Here is a 23,536-nt window from a genome sequence, read left to right on the forward strand (position 1 = left end):
TACTATAGCAAGATCAAAACCGCGGCCTTCCATAGACGATTTTTTTATAATAAATAATATTATTGAACCTCTAGATTATTTTTTTAAATCTAAAAATACTCATTTAAATATCTTTGATGATTTTTTTCATATAAAAAGTGTGTTTATTAAATTTAATACTGCGTTTTCCTCAAGTGCTAGTGCTGAACGATTATTTGGCAAAGCTTATACTTTCTGATCGTCGCTCTAGACTTGGGGATGACAGTACAGAATGTTATTATTATAAAGTGCAATATTAAATAAATTATATATATATATATGTAACAAATTATAGTCATGTTTTTATACCAATATTTTATTTGTGGAAATAAAGAAATGTAAAAAAATTTAAAAAAAAATCAAAATAGCGTAAAAAGTAACTAATAGCGTGCTACTCATTTGAAAACGATAGCGATAGTGATAGCGCGCTATTTTTTTTATAAAATAGCGGTAGCGATAGCCCGCTACTTTTAAAAGTAGCGTTTAACAACACTGGCTTTTATATATAAGAAGAGTTAATGAATATTTTTTTCTAAGATCCGATAGATCTGGCTGGGGAATTAAAATTTTATAGAATCTGGCACTGGTAAAAAAAATTAGATCTAGTATATCTACAAAATTATATTTCTTTTATTATATGCATTTAAAAAAAAGAAATAACTAAACGATAAAGATGCAACATTGATATATATGATTTTATTTTTGCTATATACTTTTATTTTCATATATTTATAAAGATATAAAAAAACATTATATAGAATATTTAATTATAAAATAATACATAAAACGTTTGATATAAATCCATTTTTATGTACAATAAAATATTTTTTTGAGAAATTTGATGAGCAAATTAAATACATTTAAAAAACATAACAAAAGTTTTTGTCCATAAATTAATCATAAAGGAATGTCGATTTGGCTGTTAAAAATATTTTTAGCGTTAATTTCATATAAAAGCTTCTTACCAAACCTATAAAAATTGAGCGATACTTTATCATTATTTTATTTTTTAAAAAAATCCTGCATAAAATGTAACGAGTATATTCTTGAGTGTTTCATTGACTAGAAAAAGTTGACATTTTATAAATAATTTGAAACAAAAAGGGATCGTTTTATTTTTATTTTAATTAAATTGGTTTTCTTAATAACTTTTAAATGTTAAAAAATAATTGTCAGGCAGTTAGTTAATCATATTTTTCATCCTCGCGACGATTTTCTTTTAAGCGAAATTATTTTAAATAATTTTTTATTTGAATTAATACAATTATCACAATTCATTCCTGATTTTTATTTCATTGTTTGCAATGACACCAGGGAGGATTGCAGCAAGGTTGTAACCATGGTTTCCATATAGTATTTTTGGCTGAAAATTGGCTAGGAACCGGCACAATACTTTTTTTGTGATCTTTGATAGCTCTTTCAACCTTTCCCAATACCTCGTAATACTCGAGAGACAATGTCTTGCGCTCATTTTCTTTATCTTTATTATTTACCTTTAAATGTAAAAAAATATTTGAGTCAAGAATTACATTATTATTATTCTAAGACTAGATGGGGCATATAAAGGAATCCCGGAAAATAATTCCCCGGAAAAAAAATCCCGAAAAAAAAATTCCCGGAAAATAAATCCCCGAAAAAAAAATCCCCGGAAATTAATTCCCCGGGAAAAAATCCCCAGGAAAATAATTCCCCGGAAAAAAAATACCCGGAAAATAATTCCCCGGAAAAAAATTCCCCAGAAAATAATTCCCAGGTAAATAATTCACCGGAAAAAAAATCCCCGGAATAAAATCCCCCTGGAAAATAATTCCCCGGAAAAAATTTCCCCACTATATATTGAATTGCTACATTGCTAAACTGCTTTGCTAAAAAGCAATCAATAAATTGTCTCCCGATTCCAGAAAAAGACTTCCGGAAGAGAGTATCAAGAGGACACTTAGAAATCGCAAAATAAAAAGGTTTCCTCCTATTCCGGCCACATTGGAAGAATTAAGCATTTCAGGTTAAATCATATTTATCTATAAATAACTTTTAATTGGAAATATCTTTTAATATTAGAGGAGTGGGCTACAACCGGATCTCCCACAAATGAGAGATTTCTTTTGCATGATAATGGCGGAGATTCTAATGAACGGATAATTATATTTGCCACCGATTATATGCTTAAAATGCTAGCCGAAACGAAAACTTGGTATATAGACGGGAATTTTAAATTGGCTCCTCATTTATTTTTGCAGCTATATGTAATTAGAATACCCTTTAAAACACTGTTTATAACAGCGGCATATTTCTTGTTACAAAGAAAAACGTATACAACATATGAAGAAATTTTTAAGATTTTACTCGAAAAAGCCCAAGAACGGAATTTAGTCATAGATCCGATAACAATTTTTATGGATTTTGAAAAGGCTGCAATCAATGCCGTCGAAAATACTCTAGGTTTCTTTTTACGATTTAATTACATCTATATACTATCTAGATATGCTAGGACCTTGATTTTAAAATGTATTTTGGACCGTGGAACTTGAAATTTTTTTTAATTCTAATTTCCCTTTTCTGTTGTTTTTAAGAATATTTTAAACGATTTTTTTATGAGTGTAGGATGAACGAACCCATTTCTAGTAACACTGTGTGACAAATTTTGACTTGATTTTTTGGGAGAAAATAAAATAAACATGTTTTAAGACAGTAAATTCTTAGAAAATAATTCTTCAGAATTAATTTTATCAAAATTTTTAAATATTTTATTTGAGAATTATTATTTCGTTGGTTTATTTATAGGGAATTTTTTCTCCTAATTTATTAATTTTGTAATTTTAATTATCTTATAAACGGAGATTTTTTTTCCGAGGAATTATTTTTCTAGATTCTTTTTTAATATAGCTTACATTTAATATATTTATTGTGGCTTTCGTTCTCTTCGCTACACTGCACAAGGTATGATTCCCAAACAATTTATTTTAAATGAAATAGTTACATTTCTCATATTTAAATAAATATATTATGCTAAGCTAACCTATCTCATATTTTATTTTTAATAAACCTTTTATCGGTCTGTTGTCTCACCCCCTCCTTCATTATTATATAGGATTTAACTTGTAATATACAATAAACTTATTGAATTTAAAACAAATTAAACAATAACTTAAAATTTATCGAATTTAAAAACATTTAATGGTAAATCTAAATATATTTCCGCGAATATGAAGTTGATGATTTATTTTCAAAAAAGATAGTCCAGCAGTAGTCCGCCAACATATTTATACGATTCTTGCCGGGAATTTAAATTGAAAACTTAAGACCCCCAAAACGAAATTCTTTACCATTTTTCTCAAAAAGCAATCGATAAAAAATTATAAAAATTAATAAATTTATAAGGAAATATAAGTCTAACACTATCACCAATTTTCAGGGATTTTCATTTGATACTTTTTAAAATATATCCGTATAAAGACCTAAATTTTACCATTTTTGAGATTTCGAAAAGTTGCCTTTATACGATAATATTTTTAAAACTTGACGTGAAGGGAAAACTTAGAAAACGAATTCTAACTCAATGTCAAATTCTGCACCAAAACTTGTTTTTATTTATTTTTTCTCCCATTTTTCTTGTCACACAGTGTAATTAATAAAAATTGATAAAGACATAATAATCTATATTTTTTCAACTTTTAGGTAGAGATATCAACATCCAAGGATGTTTTTATCATCTAACTCAATCAACTCATAGAAAGATTCAGGAATTGGGGTTAGAATCATCATATCGGAATGATCCAGTGTTATGCTTATTTGCAGCTATGATCGATGGATTAGCATTCTTACCTATACACGATGTCAAACGAGGTATGGAGTATTTAAAAACCATTGTATCGGATGAATACAAAGAATTATTGTTTTATTTTGATAAAAATTATGTGAATGGAGAATTGAGACATGGGAAAAACTCTCAAAGGCAAGTAGAGCCATTGTTCCCACCAGAAACATGGAATGTGTTCAATGTTACGATTGCTGGGGAAAATCGAACAAACTGTGAAGGATGGAATAACCGATTTAAGCATATTGTAGGCAACAAAAAACCGAAGATATGGGAACTACTCGAAAAAATAAGGATGGAAATAGCGGTTGATATGGGAAAAATCGGCCAATGGAATATTGGGACATACACTCCCAAAAAAAATCGTATTTATGCAACGAAACAAACTATTTTAAAAAATTTATGCATTGATTATTTAGAAGAGAGAAGGGACTTGCCCAATTTTCTCTCTTCAATTGGAGAACATATACGTTCTAGAATTGTTTCTTTTGAATAATATAATTATTATTCTATATATCATTTAATAAAATTATAATTATTTCTTTTCTGTAACTTTTGAAAAAAATTCATAAGCAAAATAATAATTGTTAGATTAGAAAAATATAATACTCACTGCTGATAATCACCTCTGGATGTATTTTGATTAAAGTGGTCAGCATTTTCATTACTTTTGGCAGTATTTAATTAAAATTGGGCAGTAAAAAATATAATTTTGCAAGTTTTATAGTGATTTTGTATTCAGTCAGTTAAATTCTTAAAGTAGGTAAATACTTCAGTAAAATAATTTTTATCAAATAGAGGGTATCAGATTGAATTGCTAATTTCCTATTTCGCCACAAAATTTATTAAATTATATTATTTAATAGTTTATCCTTGTAAAAACAAAAGTGGGCGCTATTTAAGAGTCAGTAAACTGTGAAAAGCCTTTTATCATATTTCTAAAAAAATGATTAAAATTTGTGTAAAAATAATTTTTCAATAAATACCTAAAAGTTGATGAAAGTGTGTAAAGGTGAACTAGATTTATTTAACTTTCGTTTTATTATTTAAATTCTCAAATCCTCGAAGAAATTTGACTTTAAAAAACATTTCTATTTAATTAAATACTGCAGAGCAGATCTGGGTCACGGGATTTTTTTTCCGGGGAATTATTTTCCTAGATTCAAATTTACTAGTAATATAATTTGAAAATTGTTCATTTTTGTTTTATATATCTATAAATACATATAAAACATAATCCCAAAAAATTATTTTCAAAATATTTTTTAGGATAATGCTTAGCACGTAAATATACACGTATAAAACAAAAATGAAGAGATTTTGATAAATAACGCCAGCAATATTTACTTTAGAAAATTTCCATTGTTTTACTATTCTAAACCTACTCATAAATTAAACATTAAAGAAACCTAAAAATTTTTTTTAATTTTTAGGTTTTTCATATGTATATATACCCAAATATAAAAAAAAGTGCTATCCAATCATCATTCCGTTTCCTAAAATGATACATATTAAAACATATAACGCCCTCTTACGGATATATATTTGTTAATTTTTAAAATTGAATAAAATGTATATTTGTTTTAATAAGCTAGAAAAATAAATTTCTTACTAATAATATTAAATAAAAATAAAATTATATACTATATCATTTAATCAGTATTCTTCATTTATAATAAAAAAATGATTTAAATATATTTTTAAAAAAGTTTAAAAAATTATCATTAAAAAAATATACGTAATAAATTTTTGATTGATTTATAATTGATTATGATTGATTGCTTTTTAGCAAAGCAGTTTAGCAATGTAGCAATTCAATATATAGTGGGGAAATTTTTTCCGGGGAATTATTTTCCAGGGGGATTTTATTCCGGGGATTTTTTTTCCGGTGAATTATTTACCTGGGAATTATTTTCTGGGGAATTATTTTCCGGGTATTTTTTTTCCAAAGAATTATTTTCCTGGGGATTTTTTCCCGGGGAATTAATTTCCGGGGATTTTTTTTCCGGGGATTTATTTTCCGGGAATTTTTTTCCGGGAATTATTTTCCGCTTACCATATAAAGAGTATAAAAATTCGCATATTTTTTTAAAAAAAATTGTAATCGAATGTTTGTAAGTATGCTATATTAAATTAGGGAAACTGAGCAAGATTTTGAATGCAAATAGCGATGTCATTGTATCATTGAAATTTTCAGGTTTTTATATTTAACCCAATTCGAAATATCAAACATTTTGCCTAAAAAAAATTTCAAGAAAACGTTTATAAAGTTAAACTATCATATTCATGCATCAATAAAGTTTAAATATATAATCTGAGCGTAAAATTTTTAATTCTGTGACAAAAAAAAAGAAGAATGGATGAGTCTATATATATTCGAAAATTATTACGCGTCGCGAGGAAGAAGATGGAGATAAAAAATGATGAGAGGAATGTGGAGTTAAGCATGTATCTTCGAAAGGATCGCTAATTAATTCGAATAGCAAAGGGGGGTTGTGCTTGATAATATTGCGAGAACCGTAACAAAAACATATGTAATGACAACCCTGTGTACCTTCTATCCATCGAGGAGTGATGTAGTAAATTTTCCATATTCTATTTTCTAAGAAATTAAGTTCCATTTAAGATAATTTTTTGACGTTAGAATAAAAATCAAGATAAGATGGGAGAAGAGAAAATAATAAATAAAATTACTCTGCAATCATAAACTGCTGGAAATGTATAAATTTCATGATTATTATATAAGTTGTAAACAAAATTCGAAAATGTGACATAAATTTAGGCTTAATTTTTATAATATATTATTTTTAGTAATTCTTTTTTTTAAAAAAATACTGCCATTTCACTTACTCATATAAATCAAAATATTATTATGAGGCCCAACCCAGTCTGAAAATATTTTTAATTATCGGGTCAAACATATTATTGATTTGGGTTTAGAATTTTAGACGGAAAATAATAAATATATATTAAAAGGAATATTGACCCTTTAATTATAAAATTCAAATGGGTTAAAAATTTTTTTGCTTTGAATTATAATTTAACCAATTTCATTTATCTTTTCATAAAATTTTTAGTTACCTGACTCAGGCATATACCTAACGGCGTGGATTTCTGTACCACAGTAATGGAAGAGAAATTGGTGATGATGAGTTGATGATTTAGAAGTTAGTAATGGCCATAAATCCTTCCCATCAACCATGGGAAAATCCGTTTTATTTATTTCGATATCATCTTCTTCGTTCATATCTTCAAAGTATTCAACATTTCCATAGCTAATTATAGTTAAATTCACTTCTGATTGATTATTACCCAAAACTGAAGGCTTAGCCAAGTTAACTATGGTAGGCCACAAGTCCATGAGGCTGGTCGGAATGGAAATTTCTGGGTTAGTATTATTTTTTAAAGGAGGGTATCTTATAATTCCCGGCACCCTAATGCCACCTTCCATGCCGCCTTGTCCTTTACCACCTTTAATAGTTTTTTTTTAAATATTTTGAGTAATTTTGAGATTTAAAAAAAAATCGGGCATAACTTTATTATATGACCATTTAAGAAGTTACATTTATTATAATTAATCTAAAATATTAGAACAATTATTTTATTTGAGGGATATGTCTACACAGTTTAAATTAAAAAAACAGAGGTGAGATGAATTTTTAAATTATCTTATAATACGTGATAAAGACATATATTATGCTAGAATATAGATATCAATATTCATTTATGAAATCATTCGGATATCATTTAGAATTAACATATTACCTTTAAACTTCCCATTAAAACCTCCTTCCCGTTGACCGTCTAGTCCTTTTTCTTCGACGTGCCCACCCTGATCTGAGGTAAAATAAACGAAAGTATTAGAAGCTAAACCGAAGGTCTCGAGGGCGTCTAAAAGGTGGCCTACCTGTGTGTATAGATAGTAAATAATTTATTTTTGCAAATATAAAAAGAAACATATGCCTATTAGAGATCGGCGTGGCCCAAAACCAGCCCGTGTTATTTTTTATCGGGATTTTACTTCTACCTGTTATTATTTTTACCTGGCATTTTATAAATATTGTCCGGCCCGGCCCGTGATAATTTTTAATAAAGGGTGAATTTGCCTAATTATCTGTAAAAAAACATTTATAAAGTTTCGGCCGGGCTCGAAATATAATTTAAACAATTTTCTCGGTCCTGAAATATTTTTCCTGGCCCCCGAGTGTGGCTTTGGGGCCAGTTAGGCCTACCTCCATAGATTCTTTGATAATTTTATCATCTATAATTTTTGAGACTTATGTAAATAACCTTTGTGGGTAGTTTGAGATTGATAATGCCTATTTTATTTACTCCAATAAGAAAAAAATAAAAATATTTGGGCATTTAAGTAAATCTTTTTATGCTCTAAAACAAAAAAACCAAATTTAAAGATTTTCATTGTTTTCTCTTGTGTGGTAAAGAAAATTTGCACCACCAATTCTAAATAACTATAAAATTTTTATTCTATTCAATTTTTTATCAAGTTCAAACCCGATTTGTTTCAATTTTTTAAACAAAAGTGCCAGAGCCATTTGTAAATTATAACCAAATAAATAAAGGACGTTTTTTTAAATTATTGTTTTTGTCAAAATAAAAGATGTTAATTAAATTTATACCATAGATTTATACAAATCATTTATAGATAAAATGATATAAATGGGTAATTCCATGACAAATCAAACAGTGATTCGGACGACCATTTTTAAAATGAAACTTGGCATAGGGGTTAAATAGATTGTATAATTTAGACCAGGGTTGTGCATTTGACCGGTCAAATACAATTCGGTCAATTGACCGATATTTGACCGGTCAAATATGGTCAAATTCAAATAAATGTTTTTTACACCAATATTAACTTTATTTTGCATTTATATAATATTATAATAAATCTATGTATAATAATAAATATCATAATATTTTTTAATTCATTCTATAGTCAATGTTTCACCCTCCGTGGCAGAGTCTTGTTCCGATTCATATTCAATATCATTATTTTCTTTAATATTTTTAATCAATCTTAAATTATGATACACTCTTACTAATTTTCCTGCTGTAGAAGCCTTTAATCTATTTCTGTTTTTCGTGTGAATATTGCCCCAAACCGACCAATTTCTTTCAGAAGAAGAAGAAGAAGTCGAACTAGGAAATGTTAGTAAAATATTAGCGACTTCTCTTAATGGGCAAGGTGGGCAAAATGCATTCCACCAACTTGAGGCCGAAATTTGATTGTTTCTTATGGAAGTTACAACTTTCCACATATTATGGCTATTAAATATACCGCTTTTGCTTCTGAAATTTACTATATTACTCAAAATATTTTGATTATCACCACCTTGTAAAATACCCAATTCTTGTATTATATTACATGCTTTATCAAATTCAGTATTAGTAAGATGCTCCCCTTGATATTGGGGGTCCAATAAATAAGCAGCATTGTAAGCACATGTATTTATATCAGTTTTTCTCTTTTCAAACATAACCTTAATTTTTTTTTCTTGAGATGGAGAAAATATAGAATCATGGCATGATTGTATTATGTGTTTTTCCAAATTAAGCATCTCGTTTTTTACTTGGGCCAAAGTACATTTATCCCCTTGCACTTTCAACAATGAGGTAGCTAAAGGTTGGAGTATAGCTAAAAATTTTAAATTTTTCGTCCAAAATTCTTCGTTTAATATATTATTGGTAATTTCTATGGGACAATTATCACAAACAGCTTCTTCAACAACTGATGCTTTTAGAGCTTTCTTGCATATTTGAATTTGCTCCATACATTTTATTGACGATGCCCATCTTGTTTGGCTAATTGTACTTAATGTAGATGGTATGCCATGAAGATTCTTATTACGGGAAAATACTGCAGCTGGTATGTGTTTATTCTTGAAAAATTTAACAATTTTTTTAATTATTGAAATATGGTCACTGAAGGCGTCCAATCGTTCAAAATCGTGAAAGAATAACTGCAATGTATGCGCTGCACAACCATAACATTGTATATGATTATAAATAGATTCAGATTTTAGAATTCTCCAGGCTGCTTTCATGTTAGCGGCATTATCAGTAACTAAAGAATATACTTTTACCGGATTCAATTCATGAATTACATTTTTAAATTCCTGGGCAATATAATCTGCCGTATGGCGATTTTCCTCAGTATTTAGAAATTTGTAGAACACTGGAACAGGCGTCATCACCATAAAATTAATAATACTCTCGTTTCTAATGTTGCTCCAGCCATCTGATACAATTGATAAGTAAGGAGCTTTATCTATTATATCTGCAACTCTCACCTCCATATCACCTGACGCTTTGTCTAGAAGATATCCAGCCAGCTGCCTTCTCCTGGGTAATGTGTAAATAGGACGTATTTTTTTAAAAAATTCTTGGATGTAGGGATTTTCAGTGATGTGGAAAGGTAAATTGCTCGCATATACAGCCTTTGCAAACAATTGATCCAGCTCATTTTTTTCTTTGGGATTAATTCTATCTATGAAACCGGTTATACAAGATTGAGATTTATATTTAATCGCCTTGCTTGTAGATTGATTAGAAATAAGGGAATCAAATTCTCCTGAGTCACAAGACAAAATATTGTTCATTTGATAATCATTCTCACTAATTAAACCCAATTCTTCATTAGAGTTAGACTTAGAAGTATTACAAATTACATTTGTGATATTTTTTGTAGAGGTTGATATTTTGGAATTTGAATATAATTTTTCCTTAATTATAACAGGGCACATAGTACAGCTGCTTAATAAATGTTTGACCATTCTATCAACGTGGGTGATATAGGACATCTTGCAAAACTTGCACACCGCTTTAACTGATTTACCATCGCGTACTTCTTGAAAATGTTTCCAAACATGATGCTTTGGTTTGACCATAATCCCTAATATATTAAAATTTAACAAAAAATGATTTTGATTATTGTAAAGTTAATCAATCTTAACTATTTTATAATTATCGACCAATTATTCCAATAATTTTTTAATATTATAAATATAATATAATAAACTTTTTACCAGAATTGAATAATATTCCGTAAATCTGACCAGAACAATTAAAATGAAAATTAATTTTAAAAACCAAATATAGCAAGTGTAAGTAAAACAAATGAGAATTAATATAATTTATACTCGGCTAAATATTAAATAAAATTTAAATTTATTAAAAAATAAGAATGAAAAAATTATATTATGATTATAATAAATCGGGTATTTTTATTTTTTTTAAGAAAAATGAATTGAAAAAAATAAAGAAGGCGAGAAACGGCAATGATTACAAAAATAACTAAAAATATTACTATATTTAGAAAAATTACATATTTATATTTTAATAAAAAAATAATAAGATTGATAAACATGCTTTTAATGCATACTAGTTAATTATATCAAAATATTTATTCGCCATTAATATTTTAGAGTATTTGACCGTATTTGACCAGTCAAATACTCCTCCGGTCAATTGACCGACATGCCAACCCTGGTTAATTATACTATAAATGTATAGTTTTCGTTCAATTTTAGAAAATCTTAATTTAATGATCCAATATTTTTTATAAAAAAGGTTATTTTTAATCAGCTGTTTCCTTTATCTTTGAATTTGTTTAACCAGCCACGATTACTGTCCTAGTATAGTTTAATAACTGAATATTAGATTATCGTAAGCATTGATGTTATTATTTTATCATCAGCCTAAATATAATAAATATTTTATAACATCAAATATTTAATAAACTAATTCTACCCTTATCAAATGTAAAATGTGTCCAACAAAGTATAATAACAGATTCAAAATCTTCAAGTTTTAATTTAAAGAGATACTTGATTGCAATATTTATTATTTTTATAATATAACTATAAGTATCCTTTAATAATTTATTTTAGATTGTTGTATTTCATAGGCTTATAACAGTATTATGATTATAGATTAAATATAGAGTAAAAATCTACAATTATTATATATTATATACATAGATATAAAATAGTTAATAATTTTTTGAATTTATTTATTTTATTGTGATTATTTAAAATTTACCTTTATCAAGTGTTTTATATTTTAATATTTGAACACTATTTAAAGTATTTTAAATTTATATATTTTATAAATAATTATATTAAATTTTATATGATATATAAAAGTTTTTATATATTAAAAATTAATATTTTTTAACAAATACAAAATTAATTTTAAACATGGGTAATATATCGTGTTAAAAAATATATATTAAATTAAATTTTTTTAAAAAAATTATTCATATTTTGAACGAATGGGAACGCGTTCCTTTTTTTTTGAACGTATGAATAATTTAGTCATAATTGGTGGTGACTTTAATGCGCATGTGGGGAAAGCAAGAGATAGCTACAAAAGGCATCATGGTGATTTTGGATACGGAGAAAGAAATGATGAAGGAGAGCACGTACTGAAATTTGCGCAAGCCTTCGACCTTGCCTTAACCAACACCTACTATAGGAAAAAAGACAGTCATTTAATAACATATGAAAGTGGTACTAGGAAAACACAGATAGATTACATGCTAATCTCTCGCAGAAGATTAAAAGATGTAATAGACTGCAAAGTCATCCCAGGAGAAGATATCGCCGCCCAACACAAGCTACTAATCATGGATTTACAAATCTCAAATAAATCCACTCAAAATAAGATAAAACTGGAACCATGCATCAAATGGGGCAAATTAAAAACAATGACAGATGCCTTTGCAATCAATGCAAACATTGAAACAATAAATTGCTCACAAGTCAGTGAAAAAATCTGGACAGACCTTTCATCCAGATTAATAGACACTGCAAAATCGACGCTAGGCTTGACAAGAGGAGGCAACAAATCACACAAAGAACTATGGTGGTGGAATCAAGAGGTACAAACCACTATACAGGAGAAAAAAGCCCTTTATAAAATATGGTACAAATCCAAAAATGCAGATGACAAGTCAAGATACAAAAAATCCAAGAGATTAGCTACAAAGGCGGTGGCTAGGGCCAAATCTATGGCATACGATGACATGTACGAAGATCTACATACCAAAGAAGGGCAAAATAAAATATACAGATTAGCCAAACAGCGAGAAAAGAACTCTAGGGATATAAACGGAGCTCCGAAAGTAATCAAAAATAAAGATGGGAAATTGATAATAAAGGAAAAAGAAATAATGAATAGATGGAAAGAATATTTTCAGGAGCTTCTCAACTTTAATTCCCACATATTGCATCTCGACGAACACTCCCCTTGTCAAAACCTTGTACAACCTATACCAGAACAAGAAATAATCACATGCCTCAAGCATATGAAAAACAACAAAGCTAGGGGTCCAGACGATATTCCAATAGAAAGCCTTAAAGCACTAGGAGATGATGGAATACATCTCCTCACAAATCTGTACAATAAAATACTTGGAAATGAAGAGGTCCCCCAAAAATGGAGGCAGAGCTATCTAGTTCCTATCTTCAAAAATAAAGGGGATCCACACAATTGTCAAAATTACAGGGGCATAAAACTAATGTCACACTGTCTAAAACTATACGAAAAAATAATAGAAAAAAGATTAAGAGATATAATCGAAATAGGAGAGACACAGTTTGGCTTTATGCCTGGAAGATCAACAACCGATGCTATCCATGCAATTAGGCAAATGAGTGAAAAATACAGGGAAAAGAACAAAAAGCTACACATGGTCTTTCTCGATCTAGAAAAGGCCTTCGATAGAATCCCAAGAAAACTTATCTGGTGGGCGCTACGCCACAAAAAAGTTCCCGAAAAATATATAAGAATAATAGAGGATATGTATATGGGACATACAACAATGGTCCGTAGCACAACAGGTACTTCAGCAGGCTTCACAATAGCCGAAGGAGTTCATCAAGGGTCGGCTCTCAGCCCACTTCTCTTCATTACAGTAATAGATGTATTAGCACAGTCTATACCTCAAACAGTCCCGTGGAATATGATATTTGCAGATGATATTGTGATACTTGCCGAATCCAAGGATGAAATGAAAGAAAGGTTAGTGAATTGGATAAATATCCTAGAAACGCACGGATTAAAAGTAAATAGAGAAAAGACGGAGTATATGGTGATAGGAGGAGATGAAACGGAGAGTATTGATATAAATGATTGGCAGATATCCGCAATTGAAAGCTGCAAATATTTGGGCTCCACTATACAAACAAACGGCACAATAGAAAAAGAGATAAAGAATAAGATTAATCAAGGGTGGTTAAAGTGGAGATCTTTATCTGGAGTGCTATTTGACAAAAGAATCCCACACAAATTAAAGGGAAAAATTTACAGTTCCATAGTACAACCAACTATTCTATATAGTTCGGAAACATGGCCAACCAAAGAATCAGACGAGAGAAGTCTACAAACTATGGAGATGAGAATGCTGAGGATGATTGCTGGGGTAACAAGAAAGGATAAGGTGCGCAGTACAAGAATACTAAATAGTTTAAAGGTAGTGCCCATTAAGACTAAGTTAATGGTAAACAGACTTAGGTGGTATGGACACACAATGAGAAGGCCTATGAACTACATAGGAAATAAAGTTGAAAGATTGGAAGTGATGGGCAAACGTAAAAGAGGAAGGCCAAAACTTCAATGGGGCCATAAAGTTAGAGCCAATATAAAGAAGTATAAAATAGATAAAAGAGATTGTACGAATAACATAAAGTGGAGAGAGATGTTGAAGGAGCTTACCACCAGAAAAGGTGAAAGCTAAAGAGAAAAAAAAAATATAAATATTGATTAATTATTTATTTATATGGAAAAATTGTTGTAATTATTTTTTTGTTCCAAAAGCTTTCTATCGTTTAGAAAGTAGACATCTAATCATGATCAATATACATTGCAAATTATTTATTACGATTTATAATATAAATATTCTGAAAATATATTATGTATTTTATCATTTTTTAAGCATTAATTTTATTTTTTAAATAATCAATTCAATTATATAAGAATCATTTATAAAAATTGCACGTATAAAAAAAACACTAAAATAAAATTTAAAAGTATATTCAAGATAGACATCAACTTCACACTCCCATAAATCACGTTATCAATAATTTATACCAACCGCTCACATACCTAACTATATCGAACCTACCAGCTTATCACACGTAAAAGGCATAAGATCTGATGGTATGACAACCATCCCGAATGTAAATCATTAAGATTATACTGAGACTCATCATTCCCTTCAAATACTAATATCAATCCGCTTATCCAGGGTGCAAAAAAAATATCTCAACAAATTTTTATTCCAATAGTCACATCAACGAACAGCTGTTATTGCTTATAACATTTAAGTTTTTAAAAGGTCTTCGTGGCAAAATTAGTTTATATCGACAAAAAATAATCGAAATTTTAAAATATAATTATTGTTTCTTTTAGGAACACAATTATTAAATCCATAATTTTTTTTTAAAACTTTTTAATTTTATTTTAATATGTTTTATATACATGCTAATTTAAATAAAAAGATACGATTAAAAAAATTTATATAAGAATATTCTTGACTTACATATTAAATATTAATAAATTTAAATTAAGAAGCCATTTTATCGGAATAATATAGACCGATAACCTATATTAAAAAAACAAAATCGGTCTTATCCGATAAAAGATATCGGTATATTTCTAGATGCATATAAACAATATTAAAATAACATCATCTACCCTCTATATTTAATTTAATTTCGACTTTTAAATCCTCGTTTTATTGTTACATTATTTTACTAGCATTAACGACGTTAAATTTACGATGAAATTTTATATTGATGTAAAATAAAATATTTAAATTAAGTTCATAACTTATGAGGGAAGCCACTTTTGAACTAATTGAAAAAAAAATATACCCGTTTTTGCATATTAATAGGTTCACTTGTCGATCTCTACTACCTGGAGATTTTGTGGCCATTCAAAAAATTAATTATTTTTGAGAAATTTAACAAAGCAGGTGGCTTAGTAACAAATAAAATAAATATTAAGCTAAAAATGCAATATCTAATTTTTTGCTAATCTTGATGAAACTGATTTTATTATAATATAAATTTTTTGTTCTGTTTTTGTAATTAGTTATATTTTTTAATTTCGATATTTGCAAATGACTTTTTCAATATCATAATATAATATTTTCTTTTATATAGGTAATTTAAACTCAAAATAAAAATCAATTCAGACCACTATTTGGTGTTTATACCTGATCTACGATTCAGTTTTTATTGATATATGGTTCGGTTTGGCCTTTAAAAATTAGCACCAAATCTAACCGAACCGACCAACTAGACAAAGCAAATCTTAAAGATAATTAAAAAATATATATAATTTTTAAGGTACATTAAAAAAATATAGCCATTGTAATTGAAATTTGTAAATAATTTTCAACGAAAATTGCTTAATAACCGAAAGTAATAAAAAATTTTAAAAAAAAATCAATAAAAGAAAGGAAATGATATTAAAAGGGTAAAAATAAACCATCCAATCCATCTCGTGAATATTATCGCCATAACGACCGTGTTGAGAAGCACCGGAGAAGCGTGGAGCCGTATGAAGAACCGTGTGCACTTGTAGGAATGAAAAGAAAAGGAGAAACGGACGTTCGGGACCCAAGCTGTAAGAGCTGTCAAAGTTAATTTCGAATTTTTTTTTGTTATTAAAGTTTGATTGTAATCATATTTTACTTATATGAAATATGATAACTGCTCAGTTTTTCATAGTAAAACAATCAACATCTTCGGTAGAGTATTTTCATCATATGTGTATTCCAAACTTAAAAAACATTTAGGAAAATTAGTTTTCATTTTAACAATTAAATTCAAATACCAATGTCGAGTACATGAAAAGTTGCAATGCACAGTAAAAGATAGGCTTAATAAATCGACTTTTAATTTTAACATCTAAATTTTGGAAGATATCATGATAATTCGCTTATAAAATTTCATAATTTTTTAAATTGTATTGCATTATTCTAATTATAATAATTAAATCATATGGTAAATGCTAAATATAGTAAAATAAATTTTAAAAATACTGATGTTTCTTTTATTTTTACTAAATTTTATATTTCAATAACCGAAACCCTTTTTTAGAAGACGTGTTCACAGCTCTGAATTTAACAAGCTAATTATTTTTTTTAGAATATTAAATAATTCCTCACTACATTGAGATAATAACTATACAATTAATAATTAATTGTCAAATTGTAACAATAAAATACAAATCAAATATTTTTTAAAATCTAATAAGTAATAGCACAATTTAGTATTTTTCATAAAATTATTTAATTATAAAATAATCTAAGTATTTGTCTTTCTTTATATTAAGTAGTTTGATTTAATTTAATAATTAGAATTTAATTTTAAATTTTGATTTAAATCACTGATTTTTTTAAAAAAATCGGGATAATTTAAACCGCGATTTAAATCAAATAGATTTTAATTGTCTACCCTAGTTTTAAAAATATATTTAGCATTTTTAAGATCTTAGTTAACTCTTTTGTTGCTTTCGAATATAAATTAAACGTTACCTAGTTAACTTCATAAAAAAAATCAAGTCCTTCATGAACACAGGTCGAAGGATAAATTATAAATCAATAAATGAATGAGTAACAGATGCTATACATAAAAAAAACTATGAATAGCAATTAACCTATTGCCACCGGGCTCAGTGTAAAAACTTTTTAAAAAAGTGTGAGAGATTCAATCCACCAGCATACTTAAAAAATGGCAAAAGGTTAGACTTGGTTGGGAATGTTACGAGTTAACAAAAGAAACATTAAAAAATATTAGCCAATATTATTTTCAATAAAGTAAACCAACCTGTTAACGAAACGACTCGTCTTCCGTAAAAAATTGACTCCCCTATCTAGCAGCCTTTGCGAGAGATTATCGTCAAACGAAATGGGTTGTTCGACCACCCGCGTATTCAGCATTAGAACGCTGTTGAGGAGTTTGATGTTAGTTATGAACACGTAAAACAAGGTTAGCGGAACGGCCGTGAAAAGCAGGGAAGCTAAACAGGTAAATATGGGTCTCTTAGTTGTGTAATAACGTGAAATAAAGATAGCTGACAGTGTCAGAGTGAATATTGCAGAGGTCAGGCCCGTCTTGATACGGGGATTGTTTGACATGAATACGCTGGCTCCGTCATTGCCAAAATCTTTAAGGTTTGTCAGCGGCAGACCGTAGAAATGATCGAAGCCGTGAGTCATCGGATGATGACAATTATCGTTGTACACGCGACAGTTGACGCCCAAATGCCATTTTCCTTGTAAGGTATGAGGGCAGTAAATGTTTTAATATGAAAAGGGAAATAAGGTGGAAATTGATAAAAAATGGGAACGAGAAATCTAATTTTTTTTAAAAAATAAGGACAAGAAAAAGATAAAATAAAAATTAATTTGTCAAATCGACTTTTCCTTAAAATCTAACATGCCCAGTGCAACAACTCTTCAGGCATAAATATCAAAAGGTAACAAATATTCGAGTTTACAATATGCCTTTTACATAATTAAAAGTTTAAGTCAAAAAGAAAAAAGCACAAAGAAGGAAGAGATCTTAGTAAGGATATTATAATTGCTTAAAATTTAAGGGTTTCTGGAGGGAACCACTTTTTTCTTCTTTTTTTTTATATTAGTTAAGAGGGTAGCTATTGAGCTATTTTTTTTATCTCTATGGCATAATCCTGACCCTATCTTCTCCCAAGAGGTTGGCAGTAAAATAGTCGTGCCGGGAATTGGATAATAGAAAAAAATAATATATTTGCTCAATATCTACCAACCGTGAAATGAATATATTATTAAAAATATTATTTAAATATATAACTTTTTAATATTTCTTTATTTATATTATATTAAGTTTAACTTTATTAATTCTTTCTTTGACTTTTCTCAAATCAAGTGTATCTAGATATATTTATTACATTTATTAAGAAAATGTTTACGATTAAGAAAAATTTATCTGATAATGATTAAAAACATCCTCAAAATAATAGACACACAAAACATCTATAAAAATTATTGGATTTCTTAATCAGATATTTTCAAAAGCCATTCAAAGAGGTTTTTTTTGATAAAGCTGTTTATATAAGAATAAAATTTGTTAAAAAAATTACCATCGTGCCAATACTAAAGTGAAACATATAAAAGTTCACATCTTACCTCTCCTTATATAGACCTCTTTAGGTCAGTATTTACATATAAAGTTCTAAATAAATTGAAAATGCTCAGATAATTTTTATATAATAATTTTAATGTATAAGTATAGCGCATTAGATCTTACACATCCATTCCAACTTTATAAGAGAGCATTTTTAAAATTCAAACTACTGTTATATGTTCTATTAATATAGATTTCTTAAACATCATGTACTCGCCCTGAGAGATTTTTCAATCAGAAGGATGTACATTGATCCCATAAAACAAAGGCAAGCATATGTACTAGGATTTTACCTGATTTCCCCTCTCATAGAAATTATGCTCCATTGGAATTGCTGAGAGTAAGAAAAGCCTACATTCTCACATATTCATTCCATTAATTAAATCAACTTCCTGTTTTTTCGGAAAAGTGGCCAAATCTCTATTCAAACTTATAAGTCGATCCAAATTCTCAAGATTATTTAAAATTAAACAAAATTAAGCAACGCAGTGTTTTAATTTTAAATTATTCAAAGATTAGTGATCATTGCCATATGATGAGGAATTATACTTCTTTTTTTATAAATTTACATTTATTTTGTAAAATTCTTTTGACTAATTTCTTTTATTATATTTTATTAATTTAAATTTTCAATTTCAAATATTCAAAACGTTTAAAAAATTTACATTATTTTTTTTTAAAAATCGATGATTTTGTCAGGCATGGGCCGAGGATGGAAATAAAATTAGATCTATATATCTCAAGAGATATTCTTTGTCTGAAATTTTCTTTAAGATCTTTAGTGATTGTTGTTAACTTTTTATATAAAGTTTTAAAAATAGAATTGCATCTACGCCGAAGTTCGATAATGTGGTTGTAACAAAGAGTAGAAAATCTAAATGTTCTAATTGCGAATATTTTTTACGTATAGATAATTCGGTGGCAGCGGATGCGTATTGTGCATTAGATTTTGCAAACGCATCTATACAGGTATAATCCCATACCAAAATTGCCCTTTCGACCAAGGCGTAAGAGTGACACCATCTGGTCTTTTATTGGCTAGAATTCGACTGAAGGTGGATAGAATATTTTTTTGAATACTCTCTTTATTAGGCATAATTATAATTTAGTATTTTTTTTTCTATTTTAGCATTCATCTGTTCCGGTAATAAACTCCTTCAGTATCTCTTTCCATTTTATATTTCTCATACAATCCATCTCATTATTTATATTTTGCGATATTGGCTTTCACTTTATAAGCTGAAGCTTTCATTTGACTCATTTCCATTTATCCATCATTTTTAAACTCTTAAATTTGTTTCATCATATATCCATACCATCTTTTACATTCTAACTATATTTTAGTATTTTAACGTTATATTTTTTTATATATTTGAAACAAATAAGTATATTTTAAAAAAAATCAAAATTTTTAATGAATTAGATATCTTGATCTATATATTATGATTGAGCTAGAGATCTGTGCGACCAGGCAATAAATGTAAAATATTTTTTCGGGCAGAGCAGGATAGGCCCGTTTTAAAAAATTTATGGGTAAGTGAAAAGAAAGAGAAAGAACATCACAGGCCAGTTCAGACCACGATCTCGATATAGAATTTTATATTCCGAAATTTAATTTAATTTATTGTATATAGTATTATTTATTATATTAATATCAAAGTAGTAGCGTACTACTATTAATGCCATTTTTCAAAAAAACGCAATACTAGCTATCGCTGCAAGAAAATTCCGCCTTTGAATAATCATACTTTATAGTGGTTTTCTATGTATTTCCGATTTGAATGAGATACATCAATTAAAATAAAATTTAAAAGAAGATCCTTTGTACTTGTTATTTATATATTCGAGCAAGATATAAAACTTTTCGCATCTTAAAAAATTAAATTAGATTATTCCAATGACCTTTCTCAAATCTAACAATAAATTATTTTTTTTAAATCAGAAGATTTATGATGGATTTAAATCAAATTTATGTATAATTAAGCATATATAATAAGATATTAATTTATAATGCGAACGGAATTATGATTAATATTTCTAAAACAAAAATTATCATTATAGTTGTAGAGAGGTCAGTCAGATAACTTAAAGAATTATTCTTATCTTTTCACGAATTTTGGCTATTTGCCGATTAATTTAATCGTCGTGTTTGGACACCAATTTTGAAAAATATTTATTGTTATAAAGCTATCTTCTGTTGAATTGTGATATAGGAACTAAGAAATTTGAACGCTTTCAAATATTCTAGTATTGGTAAAAGCTAGTTTATTAAAAATTTAATTAGTTAACACTTCAATGCACATAAATTTATGAGCACAAAGTTCGATTTCGCATAGGTAAAAATTTTCATTGAAAATAATGATAATACATCGTTAAAAATCTCATATGTAAACATATTCATGATTTATTACGTAATAAGGTTTAAAACAATTTAGTTTTTTCGAAAGATATAGCAGCACGTCGAGCATATCCAATCTGAACGCAGTATCAATAACTGTTGAACAATGAGCATATCTTCTCCTCTTATGGGTAAATGTGAGGTAAAACATCTTCTAATTTATGGACACTTTCTTTTTATTATTGCATGGCTGGGCTCTGCTGGAGGCTGATCGTATAAAGTATTCTTTTTGCCAGCATACCAGATATTAATTCCCTACTAAATTCTTTCATATTCATAAATTGGCGGACTTTGTAAAGTTTATCGAAATCAGAAGATCCGTTTTGAGGAGCTAAGTATTATCGTTTGTATGATATGGTTAAGAAGCTAACCAACCCTATTTACAGGCATTCGCGCTAATACTTTTCATCGCGATCTCAACTTTAACACTCTTCAGCATGGTTTAAGGTGCTGAGGACGTCCAAAAGTCTCTTATTAATTATATATAAATCTGTGCACCGTAGTTTTAATACGCCGTCTTATTTTTGATTATGCCGACGCCTCCGACAAAAAGTGTTCAACAGGCCGCCGCCGATGGAAAAATTCGGAGGTGTGCGGAGCGATAAATATTTTTTATTATCAAAAATAATATTTATTTTATGTGTTGGCGCTCAATATGCCGCCGCCGAATAAAATGATAAATATTTTTTATTATTAAAAATAATATTTATTTTATGTATTATTTATGATTAAGAAAAATACCTATAATGAAGTTTAAGATATTAAAAATGGCAAACTATTCTTCCTATCACGCGATCATACTTAAACTTTAATTATAGATCAATACACATATAATACTAAAATAATATATCAAAATCTTAAAGAGGTAAAAGATTTTTATAAAAAGGACGAATATTCTTTTCAAATATCAATTTTCCTAATGGAGTGTACCACTCTCAGGCAAGGGAAGTACTCAGGCAGACACCTTACATTATAATACTTATTTCCATCCATAGTATTTGAGTATAAAGTAAGTTATTCAATATTTCCATTTTTGACGGTGTACTTCCATCCTAAGATGGTTTGATTAACATTACCTTGCAGAATTCTAGTTCTTTTATCATATTATATCATATCGTATGCAGATGGTGTCCTTAATATTTGGGATCTAATAAGTAAGCACCATTATGAGCAGTAGTATTTAAATTATTTTTTCTTTTTACAAATTTATAATTTTTTCATTTTCTGATGGAAAAGATATTGGGCCTTGATTGAATAATACGTTGTTCTAAAGATAGTATTTTCTTTACTTGGAACTAAGTGAATTTCGATATATCAGTTTCTTCAACGATGGATGATTTTAAAGTTCTTTTGCAATTTTGTGTATATTGCATACATTTTATAAAAGAAACACACCTCGTTAATAATTTTAATTAAGGTGGAGTATATCAATTTGATTTCTGCAGCTATAATATTTTAATCATTTAAATTAATTTAATCAATTATACTCAGAGTTAAATTTTTTTTAAATACATAGGCCGGGGCCTAAAATTTCCCTATTAAAAGACTATTTTAATCGCTATTATTAGCTATAAAAATTAAAAATAAATGTAATAAATTTTAAAAATTCAGGCTACGCTGTGCAAATGGCACCTCTGTGGGTCTCATATATATGTAACCGTATTCATATAAAACTCATTCGTTTTTTCAAATTTCTTTATTATTTAAAATAATGAAATATTAGAAATAAAGATCCGCCTTAAAATGATTTTCTGGGTTGTACTTAAAAATGGGGAAAAAAAATCAATACGAACTAAAATTTTGACCCTTCGTAGACACTTGCACCCTAATGTATTATAATCATAAAAAGCTTTCACTTTAATTTAATATCATTATTTTCATTTTAAAAAATTTACCAATTAATGCGGTTGAATATCCAAATTCCTTTAACATTTTAACGAAAGTTGTTTCATTCGCCGGTAATCCCCCGCTATTAGCCACGAACGGCAAAACTCTCAATTTTCCTATTTCTGCCATCCCTTGATTTTAGATATAAAAGCATCAAACATATTAATAATAATAATAAATCGGTATATTTCTAATAAACTGCAAATCCCGACGTGCCCGGAC

The 23,536-nt window shown here is 28.1% G+C and overlaps 1 protein-coding gene across 1 annotated transcript; it reads right to left on the bottom strand.

Annotated features, from left to right (window-relative positions):
• Positions 1–914: 914 nt before the first annotated feature.
• Positions 915–23,443, bottom strand: LOC135930450 (steryl-sulfatase-like). Its single transcript, XM_065467248.1, has 7 exons — positions 23,323–23,443; positions 17,692–18,139; positions 16,349–16,493; positions 7,598–7,739; positions 6,914–7,303; positions 6,223–6,434; positions 915–1,511 (listed from the first exon to the last, which is right to left on the bottom strand). Exons 1-7 carry the CDS (start codon positions 23,441–23,443, stop codon positions 1,311–1,313), a joined length of 1,659 nt encoding a protein of 552 aa, XP_065323320.1. The 3' UTR covers positions 915–1,310.
• Between the last annotated feature and the right edge of the window lie 93 nt (positions 23,444–23,536).

The sequence above is a fragment of the Gordionus sp. m RMFG-2023 genome, chromosome 5 (genome assembly GCF_954871325.1).
Source record: "Gordionus sp. m RMFG-2023 chromosome 5, tfGorSpeb1-WG-v2, whole genome shotgun sequence".
NCBI lineage: Eukaryota > Metazoa > Nematomorpha > Gordioida > Chordodea > Parachordodidae > Gordionus > Gordionus sp. m RMFG-2023.

Bases quoted from the DNA above. Each gene is read 5' to 3' on its own strand.
- LOC135930450 (XM_065467248.1), bottom strand. From the start codon at position 23,443: ATGGCAGAAATAGGAAAATTGAGAGTTTTGCCGTTCGTGGCTAATAGC. The intron at 16,494-17,691 runs GTTGGTTTACTT...TAACTTTGACAG, and splicing joins ACGAGTCGTTTCGTTAACAG to CTCTTACAGCTTGGGTCCCG. The intron at 6,435-6,913 runs GTAACTAAAAAT...TTAATTTCTTAG, and splicing joins TAGGTATATGCCTGAGTCAG to AAAATAGAATATGGAAAATT.